Source organism: Nicotiana sylvestris, chromosome 7 (assembly GCF_000393655.2).
Source record: "Nicotiana sylvestris chromosome 7, ASM39365v2, whole genome shotgun sequence".
NCBI lineage: Eukaryota > Viridiplantae > Streptophyta > Magnoliopsida > Solanales > Solanaceae > Nicotiana > Nicotiana sylvestris.
Genome location: NC_091063.1, coordinates 138,257,717 through 138,268,440, shown reverse-complemented (window position 1 = coordinate 138,268,440; position 10,724 = coordinate 138,257,717). Strand labels below are relative to the sequence as shown.

Below are 10,724 nucleotides of genomic sequence, written 5' to 3'. Positions count from 1 at the left end.
TTGAAAAGTTGGTTGGTAAGAATGATTAATAGTGATGGGTGTTGTTTGAACGATGTTATTTTGAGTTTATAGTGACATGACTAGATTCCATAACAAGTTTAATGAATAAGTTGGAGTTAAAATTCAAGGATTGCCATTCAAATAATCAAAAGAGGATTTTTGTTAAACTTACAAGATTAGATTTTAAGTGTTGGACACTTAGTTGGTTTAGTAGGTATCGTTGTGATTCGTTCTTGAATTATGTGAGTTCGTATATGTAGATCGTGACTCATTGGCGTTATTGGATCATTTGTGATAAGGTTGGAAGTAATTTGAGGTATGTTGAAACTTATTACCCTCATAACTTTTCTCCAAACTCATATCGAAACACGATTAAACTGAGTTTCAAAATGTGAGTCCTAGCTTGTGGGGACGAGTGAGTTGGGATTTTACCATTATTTCCTCATAAAAGATTTAAGTGATGTGATTATTATTTTTTTGAAATGTTGTATCTTAATTAAAGAAAAAAACTAAATAAATAAGGAATAGCGCTTGTAGTATTTTGAAATGAAAATACATGAGTTGTAAAATAACTTGGATATAGCTATTCTCAAATAGTTGATTTGGCTATAAATATCATCATTGATAAATGTAAAGGTTTTGGGAGTTACTTAAATTCACCGAGATTGACCTTGGACATTTTTCCTCATTAGGTCATGAAACTACACGTGCCGGTGTAGGCGTAGAACCTACCTTACGGTTGGGGACTACGGCAGAGTACTTCCCATTAGGGGTACTATTGTGCTACTTTATTAGCATGGCTGAGTCGATTCGTGCGGCACAACGATGAGACGATATGAGCAAGTAGGGTATATGATACTTGCCGCTAGGTACATAACCTAGTTGACATTCTTTCGTGTCGGTAATGGTATAGTGCTCCCGGTAAATGAAAAATCTAACATGATTTTGCAAAGATCAATGATAAAGGAAGACTTTGAAATATGTTTTACCATATTATTTTATTGTACTTTTTAAATTGTTAATTGATATGAATACTTCTTTCTTGATATCAATTATTATTGCAGATCTTACGTCTTCTCAAATATCGTCATATTTTTTGGGGGGGAACGGTTCATGATTCGTACTAGGCATGTGGAGCTTAGGCCTTTCAGCCACATTTTCATTTTCTATTTTCTGGGACTGGACCTAAGCAACTTAGACCGCGTGGATAGGGCAGTTCTACATTTTCCGTTGATGTTATTTGGTGAGACTCCACGCTTGTATTTGTGGAGGACTTTATTATATTAATATCCTTTTGAGCCACCGGGTTATGCCTTGGCTGACTATTCCAGCTCGTGTCATAGAGATTCCATAGAAAATAATAGTATTCATTTTGGGTTGTAATCCTATGGTTACTTACATGGCATGCATGGACGAAATTTTCTTTTATCTTTATGAAACTTTGCCTTCAAAGGAAAATATTTGCTTAAAGACATTATTCATGTTTTGCGTATATCTTAAAATGATTGAAATTGAAGAGCCTTTCGCATCCTCCTATTAAGCATATAGATGTGTATCAATCTATAGGATGGTTCACTCGGGTCGACGAGAATACTGAGTGTCGGTCACATAGTTTTAGGGCGTGACACTTTAGCCAAGTAAAAAGAAAATTTAGCAAAAATAATAAAGTTCAAAATGGTGTATTTTCTACAAAAAGAAAAAATAGTGTGTATTTTTATTATTATTTTCATGCAATGACTATTTAATTAAACTATTCATTTTTCTTTTTCGGGTAAATTCGCAAATATTTGGCCGAAATTTTACTATTTTTAGCTAAAATATTTATTTAGCCAATATCAATGATAATTTATTCTAAATGTGTATTCCTTATTTTTCTAACCAAATATGTAAAAGTAACACGATTAAAATATCATTATCTTTAGCCAAATAAAAAATTATAGTCAAAATAATGTTATTTCAATTTTTTTCTTTTAACAAATTTTGGCACGAAAAAAATAATTTAAATAGTTCGTAGACTTAGAAAGATAAAAATATCATATGGACAAAAAGAATTCACATAGCAGCGTGTGTGCCACGCTCCCATGGATTATCAGCGTCCAAAGGGATTGAGATTATAAAATTGCCAAGTTCAATGGGGTATAAAAGACCACGTAAAGTTTAAAAGGAAACTAAACTAGCATTTGTCCATAGATTCCCAAATTTATTTTTAAAAAACTGATTTGGGTGGAGTTTGGTTTGAAGATGAAAATCTATTTGGACATAATTTTTCAAAATATATTTCACTTTTTTTTTGGAAAAAACATAAATGTGACCTATACCCATAAGTTTTAAAAACTACCAAAAATACCCAACAACTCTGAAGAAAAATCATACAAAACAAGCGAAACAACAACAATAACAGCCTAGTGTAATCCCACTAGTGGGGTCTGGAGAGGATAATGTGTACGCAGACCTTACCCCTACCCCGAGGGGTAGAAAGGCTATTTCCAAGAGAACCTCGGCTCAAGAAGGAGACAAGAGACGATATATTAGTATTATCAATAGAATCATAATAAAATAACAGCACTATAAGAAATACAAAATAGAAGGAAAGTACAACAATAACCAGTAGATAAAGCCCTGCATCAGTACATAAACACAAGCATCCTATAACTAAATCCTAATTGGCTAGTCTCACTCTTGTGCGTCGTGAAATTATTCACAACTTCCTCCTAACCTATAACCTTAATGTTCGACGACCTCCACAATTCCCTGTCAAAGGCCATGTCCTCAGTAATCCTAAGTCGTGCCATGTCCTGCCTGATCACCTCTCTCCAATACTTTTTGGGTCGCCCTCTACCTCTTACCGTGCCCACCACAGTCAGTCACTCGCACCTCCTCACCGGTGCATCAATGCTCCTCCTCTGAATGTGCCCGAACCATCTGAGTCTTGCTTCATGCATCTTGTCCTCCATGGAGGCCACATCCACCTTCTCCCGAATATCTTCATTCCTAATCGTATCCATCTTAGTGTGCCTGCACATCCACCTCAACATCCTCATATTTGTTACTTTCATCTTCTGGATGTGTGAGTTCTTAACATGCCAAAACAAGCGAAACAAATCTGAAGAAAATTTATACAAATATTAGAAGATTTTAGCAATTACCTTCAAATTTTGTCTTTGCGGTACCACAGATTGGCACAACAATATTGGCGAAGGTTTTCTTATGTTTATAGAGAAGGAAAAGCCACGTGAGTTTAATGGGGAAAAATTGGGTATATATGGATTAGTTGAGTCATAATAACAGAAAATGAGCTTTTTTATAAAATATAAAAGTTTGGGGCAATTTTTGATTTTTTTTTAAAAATTAAACGGTAATATTTTGGGCCTCTTGAATTGGTTTTGGGATTTGAAAATTTGCCAAAATATGAATAAAATTTATAAATAAACAGGAATTTACCAATTTTTTTTTAAAAAATTGGCGAAATCTATGATCAAACAAGGGCTAAATAAAAATTGTCAAGTTCAGGACCCCTGATGAAAGTTAGCTACACTTGTACTGACCAAATATAACAGGCAACATAGGGATGTTATTTGGGGCGGGGCAGGGCAAACTCTTAATGGGGCGGGGTAGGTAAATATCTAAATAGGGCAGGGCGGCGCAAAAAATAACTTTTGAAAAAAATTGATGGATTAGGGCAGGACAGGCAGGGCACGACGTAGGTTGAAATTGCTTAACAGTGTATAGCTTGTTTTAGAAATTTGAAGCTTCATGCTTCAGCTTTAAACAAGAGCTCTATTTCCCAGGAAGATTGTTAAGAAAATTCATATAATTAAATTGCTCCTAGCAGTGAAATACTAGTTCTAATTTTCAAAATTTGAATATCTGCATCCAATTATTATTGCATTAAATTTAATAAATTGATGTTGTATTTTAAAATAACAGATAATGAATGAAAGTGATGTTCAGTTGTGCAATTTTACAGTCCAATTAGTTCACTAACTTAAAAAAGAATATAATAACGTAAGGAAACAAAAATTTCAAAAGTGACTTAAGCAGATAGCTATTTACTTGGGCTGAAGCATTAATTTAAGGGGATTTACTCTTTAATAAGCTATATTATAATCTTGATAAAAATTATATTTTATTCAACTGATACAAATAAACTATTTCATGTCAATAAAATACTTTTACCGGCACGTCAATTTTAAATAAAGAGAAAATAAAGAGGAAAAAATATAAAAAAAATCTAAACGGAACAGGGCAGGGCAGGACTTAGTAGGGCGGGGCAAAAATTTGGAAAAAGGCTAAACGGGACAGGACATGGCATGTCAAATTTTAGTGGGTTATGGCTTGCCTGCCCCGCCCCGCCCGCCCAAACTGCCATCTCAAAGGCAACCAATGTAATTAGTGGAAGTATGTACAAATTGGCCCAATACCACCACAATTGGTAAGCAAATAATTTAGAAAGAATTACAAGAAAATACATTTGACATCACACCATAACAAAAATGTCCTATGTTTTTAAATTTTACCTGATCTAGCCCATATTGTATATATTTTGAAAGCACTAGCAAATTCAAACTTTGTGTTCTTACAACTATTGCTTCTAAAAGCTATGAAATTAAATGTGTGTTCTCACAACCACTGCTTTCACTCTTTTTTCTTCTCACATCTTCTACATATGTTTCAAGGGGTCATCCGTCATTACTGATTCTCCCCTTGTGTCACCTGGTTGCAATGTAAGAAAATTGAAGAGTAGAAGTCCACCATTGAAGGCCATTCAAAACTTTGCTTTCAAAAATATGATTTTTTGAGTTTGTTAGTTGTTTGGATGGAGTGTTGTTCCAATTGATTGAAAATATCAAAAGGAGTTAAAAATGTAAATTTGAATTGATTTAGAGTAGATTTGAGCAAGATTTGAGTTAAATTTCAACAAGACGCAAAGAAGAAGACGAAGTCAGTTTTTTGTATAATCTTGTATAATAGTGTATATGAATGTATAAACACATCTTATACACTATTATACACCTTTATACTAGCGTCTATGGACCAACTTCTTCCACGATTTTAAGTTGCAATTCTTGTTCAAAACCAGTCCAAATCTCTTTTAAATTACTTCAAATGTTATATACAACCTCCTTATACTATTTCTAACAATTCTAAATAACACATACTCCAAATTTCTCACAAAATCAAATTTGGAATCTAAACCCACATATTTAAGCTTGTTAAAAATCTACTTTTCACCACCCAAATGGATTTGGTTTGATGAACTAATATTTAAGTTACAGTTACTGATTCAAAAATTAACTTAAAAGCTTGAGCAATTTTTTTAAAAATTAAATAGTAATTTCGAGAATATATATTGGAGTTGTATATTGAATTTTAGCATATTATTTTTGGACTAGTTGATTGTAAATTAAAATATGAGCTATAAAATTAAAAAATAGGGATCCCATTTATTGAAATTTTCCATAATTTTATGAGGAGAGTACTTTATCCCTCACTCAAACCAAACATCACCTTAATATCTTGGCTAGAGCCGCCGCGTGGAGCAGTAAACAATTGTTCATTGAAGGCCATGTATTAAAAAATAGTTAAGGGGTCGGAGAAAAATATTATTCATCTGACATTGTCGTTTTTGGAGTCTCCTGTTTTTCCTCTATATTTTCGAAGACTTGAATCATCAGCAAGAGAAAATGGTAGGACCAACAAATCGTCCACAGTTTGTGCTGTTTGGGTCATCCATAGTACAGTTCAGCTATAGTTATCAAGGATGGGGTGCAATTCTCGCTGACCTTTATGCTCGCAAGGTTCTTTCTTCATCCTTTGCATTTCCAAGATTGCTACTTTTCTGTCCATTTTCGTGATTTCCGTTGGGTTCTACATCTCTTTTTTCTTCTGGGGTTTTGTTTTTATACCCAAAGATTATGATGTTTTAGTAGATTTTCAATTTTCATGGTAGGTCATATGTGTATGTGTTTGTGTTATGTTATTACATGGATTTCTGTAATTAGTGCTGTGAATCTTGAGGTAGTGGGTAGTGGGTACCACTTTATTTTTGCACTTTTTATCATACTCAAATAGAATGAGTCAGAAGTGCATTCAACTGGTCTTAGAATAGATTGCTCTTTCTTCAGTGCGTGTTCTTTTTTATGGTCCTAATAACAGTTTCTTTAATACTAACTACACTGCGGTGTACCAATGCATGAGTGAACATGAATTTTGGTACAAGCTAATTCTTCTTTTGTTGCTTGGAAAAAGCTTAGGATACCACAAGATTGATGTCAAGGCTAAGGCTGCAAAAAACTTCTTTATTTTTATCTATGTGCCCCTGAACAGATGCGGATTCAGAATTTAGATTTAAATGGTTCAACCTGTAGTTCCTACCATTATGTATTGCGCTTTTGAAAGTATATGTTCATAATAAATATGAAGTTTCTTAGATAATGGTACCCCAACAGGGGACTATATGCAACTGGCGTAGTCCTCTGTTGGGGTACCATTATCTAAGAAATTTCATATTTATTGGGATTTTACTAGTTTTCCGCATATATTTATAAGTCCCCTGTTGGGGTACCATTATCTAAGAAACTTCATATTTATTGGGATTTTACTAGTTTTCCGCATATATTTATACTTTGTTTTGAAGTTACTGGGTTCAACTGATCCTAGTAAAACAAAGGCGCGCCTCTGCATGTGAACAAATTTTTGTTATCAGAAATTTGGAGAAAAACTGTGTGAAGACATACAAACATTAAAATACATAGTGCCATCTCTTTTTCCAGTCTTCATGTGAAGCAGCAATAAGATTGCTGACATTAACAAGCAGTGGAGATGATATTGTTTAGACCTTTTTTTGACTATATGATGAGCTGAAAAGGCCATTAGATTATCAGTGGCTCTTGTAGTATATGACAGAAGCGGTAGAACAGACGCAGAGGAAAGTTTGTTGTCTACTTCAGTACCATGAACAATTCGAGCGGTCAATGACGAATTAGATAGAATACATGGTACATGAGAAGTTTGATTATTCCACCAATGTTGGTTGAGAATATATATTCATTACATAGATTATGACTTTGGTAAGCGTGTGATTCTAGAAACGATACATATCTTAATCTACGCATAGTTGCAACAATCAAAATAAATCACATTAAACCTAATCAATCTTAATCAGTGCAATTCATATAATAATATCAACAGTAAGAAAGAGAGGTTGAGTTTGAACAGCTCTAACAAGGGAGATAATTGTAGTGGTTTGGCATGAATTGCCCAAAAGAATCTTTCAAACATTTAATTAACAATTCCTTAGAACATGGTAGGTTTACTTGATTGAAAAGTTTATCCTGTTGTAGCGAGTTTTCCAACAGCTAAATGATGCTTCTTTTGCGCCTTGAATCATGATCATTAATTGGTCAGTTGACAGCTTCAATTTTTAAGTGCTAAATGATGTTATGGTAAAGATTTCTAGCAAGCCTTTGATTGAGTTTGGACTTAAGTTCACCTCTTTTATTGCTTTAAATGATTATTTCATCTTGCATTATGCTGTTACTTTATGCTCCCGGATATGGTTAACTTATGAAAGCTTTTCAATGTATTGGTACTTCTTCTTTCCTGTGTCAAAAAGTGAAATGATAATTGTTTAGTTTGAGTTGCACTTTTGTTTTCGACGAATAAGTGGTGTAAATACATGTTTTATTACGGAAATCTGTTTTAACAAGCATGTAATAATTGTAAGCCTCGGTGAATGCCCTGCTTATTCTTTTTGTATGTGCTCAAGATTTTGTCATAATTTTCCTGTCAATTGTTTGTACAAAAGTCTGGCAATTTATAATAATCTTCTATGCTATTGAAGATTACACTGGGTTTGTTGTTGTTGTTTATGCTATTGAAATAGGCAGATATAGTGCTGCGTGGATATGCCGGTTGGAATTCAAGGTGTGCTCTTCAAGTCTTGGATGAAGTGTTCCCCAAGGTAATTGGTAAATGGCCGAATCACGCTGTCCTTCCTAGTTCTTTATCCATGTTCCAAAACAATGTAGCATTTGCCAGGCAACGTCAAGGAAATTATTGAATTTCATGCATACTAACATTCATTTGCGGGCCTCTAAGCTCATAAAGTCCTCTGTCCTTATCATATTTGATGTGGTTGGCTCATGTGTTTTATACTTAGGATGCAGCTGTACAGCCTTCTCTAGTCATAGTTTATTTCGGAGGGAACGATTCCATGGAGCCTCACCCAAGTGGCCTGAGTGCTCATGTTCCTCTTCCTGAATATGTAGAGAACATGAGGAAGATTGCAATTCATCTGAAGGTAACATTTCTAAAATTGAGTTGCACTTCTTTCATGATTATATTCTAATGTGGTTAGGATTAACTTAGACAAGAAGATTATCCTTTTGTTTTTTCTTCTCAAATGCCTGCATGTGCAAGATAATCTTTTTTGTTTCAAAATTGATTATATACATTTCAGCTTTTTATTTTAGTGACACTTTATTCATCCTAGAATAACTCAATCAAATTGATCAGGATGCAACCGTAAATTTGGCGCACTTACTTTTCAAGTAGGAATTTCACCAAAATAAAAAATTAAATTAATGTAAACTAAAAATTAAACAGCTTCTCTACCTTCACAAGGTAGGGGTAAGGTCTGTGTACACTCTACCCCTCCCAGACCCCACTTTGTGGGATTACACTAGGTTTGTTGTTGTTGTTGTTGTAATGTAAACTAAAAGTTCTTATAAAATCTAGTTAGCACTTCAGCGTTCAACCCTTTTCTCCATACAATACTGAATTTGGTATGTATTGCTAACATACATCTGCTGCACTACCAGAGCCTCTCTGAGAAGACTCAGATAATCTTTCTCAGTGCACCTACTGTGAATGAGGCACAAATCACTGAAGTGTTCGGGTAATCAATGTTAAACATGGAGGTTTTTTTAATGGTTTCTTGAATTTATATTGCTAGAATAGTAATACATGCTTCTCATTACTGCACACAACCAGTGACGGTCTTGGTCGATCAAATGATTCCTGTCGGAAATATTCAGAAGCTTGCATACAATTATGCCAAGAGCTGGGTGTGAAGGTTATTGATCTTTGGAAGACTCTTCAGCAAAGGGATGATTGGTTGACTGCTTGCTTTACGTAAGTTGTTTTTGTATGAGATCCATTTATGACATTTTTTGTGTTTTCTTATGCTAAACATGTAACAAAAAAAACTGTGGCTTCCAGCTTTAAAAAGTGTGTTTTCTTCCCCTTCCCCAAGTCTCCTACTTTGAAGAGTTAACTGGTTCAAGTCCAAATTCGCAATAGATCATTATGTTTTGCTAGACCTATAGTAATAAACCGGAACGCTACCATGTTTTCTCAGTAACGACTGAAATTGCTTTTAGATCTTCTGCAAAACCTGAAAATGCTAGGAGATAAGAAAAGCATTTATATATGGCACAGCTTTTTCTCTCCTTTTGCTCATCTGATCTATAGACCACCTCAAGTCCTCAACAATTATCCTCATCGAGCATACCATATATTTCTTGATTTTTGCCAGTGGTTGTGATTATGGATCTAACGGGATGATACATTATCTCCTCTTTTCTTGAAATATTAGATCTTCTTTGGTACACATTCTGTTGTCAATCATCGTCTCAGGTTAATTTTCTTGTTTTTCCTCATTTGCATGGTTGGTCGGGTTTGGGCTCTGAAGGGATGGAATACATTTGTCATCTGAAGGCAGCAAGCTTGTAGTAAAGGAAATCTTAAAAGTTCTCAAAGAGGCAGAGTGGGAACCAAACCTGCATTGGAGATCATTGCCTATAGAATTCCCTGAAATCTCTCCATACATCTTTGTTGATCCCAAGGGTGAGACCGCTGTGAACGTTTCGCAGTTGGATCTTCAATGGCAGACTCAATGGCACTAAATCCAGACTATGATTGTTCATAAGCTCATGCTAGTAAGATTTCTCATCAATTACACCTCAATCCCAAATTCCTAAATTTGTTGTGGTTAGTTATATGCTTCTCCATGTTTGTTGTTTTGCTGTTTTGGTCCATTTCATTCCAAACAATGTTTACTATGATGATTCATCATAAGTTGAATACTTTTACATTGATCGTGAACCTACTACTACTGTCCTCCTTTATTTGAACGCGGATTGACTATGTTCAAGAATATCAAAATTTTAAGGAATAAATTAACCCTTCCCCTTTTCTAGTATACGCAGACTGTTTTAGCATTGAAATCATCTCTGTACTTTCCTATAATCCACCCAATTTGGTTATCTGATTACCAAAAGGATAATATGGCATGGAAGAGGTTTTTTTTTTTAATGTTTTCTAGACTACTTTCTAAATCCATACATCGCATATTCAATATCTTTAAAAGCAACAAAATACCACCATTGAGATGAAAGGGGAAGTATTAACTGTATTACGTATTTTAATATTATAGCATCTTACAAACAATCCCCTCTTTTAATGTCGAAGTCTGGTGGATTTTTTGCCCATTTTCCTTTTTTGTATCGTTGTTTAGTAAATGGTCCTCTTTTTAATTCTTTTGGACCTTTTAGACCACAGTCTAAAGTTTCTTTTTGAACAAACTGAATATCTTATGAGAACTTTATGTTACGGTCTAAAATTTGTAAGTTAACGTTAGACCACAATCTAACATTTTATGATTAAACTAAAAAAATTATACGAGCAAATGTTAGACTCGAGTTTAACGTTGTCTGCAAAGT

The 10,724-nt window shown here is 34.3% G+C and overlaps 1 protein-coding gene across 1 annotated transcript; it reads left to right on the top strand.

The window, feature by feature from the left end:
* The first annotated feature begins 5,541 nt into the window (after positions 1-5,541).
* Positions 5,542-10,204, top strand: LOC104243353 (GDSL esterase/lipase CPRD49-like). Its single transcript, XM_009798528.2, has 6 exons — positions 5,542-5,798; positions 7,886-7,963; positions 8,162-8,302; positions 8,823-8,899; positions 8,995-9,135; positions 9,695-10,204. Exons 1-6 carry the CDS (start codon positions 5,685-5,687, stop codon positions 9,906-9,908), a joined length of 765 nt encoding a protein of 254 aa, XP_009796830.1. The 5' UTR covers positions 5,542-5,684; the 3' UTR covers positions 9,909-10,204.
* Positions 10,205-10,724: the final 520 nt, after the last annotated feature.

Coding starts and splice junctions, on each gene's coding strand:
- LOC104243353 (XM_009798528.2), top strand. CDS start 5,685: ATGGTAGGACCAACAAATCGTCCACAGTTTGTGCTGTTTGGGTCATCC. Junction 5,799..7,885: donor CTGACCTTTATGCTCGCAAG/GTTCTTTCTTCA, acceptor CTATTGAAATAG/GCAGATATAGTGCTGCGTGG. Junction 9,136..9,694: donor TGGTTGACTGCTTGCTTTAC/GTAAGTTGTTTT, acceptor TGGGCTCTGAAG/GGATGGAATACATTTGTCAT.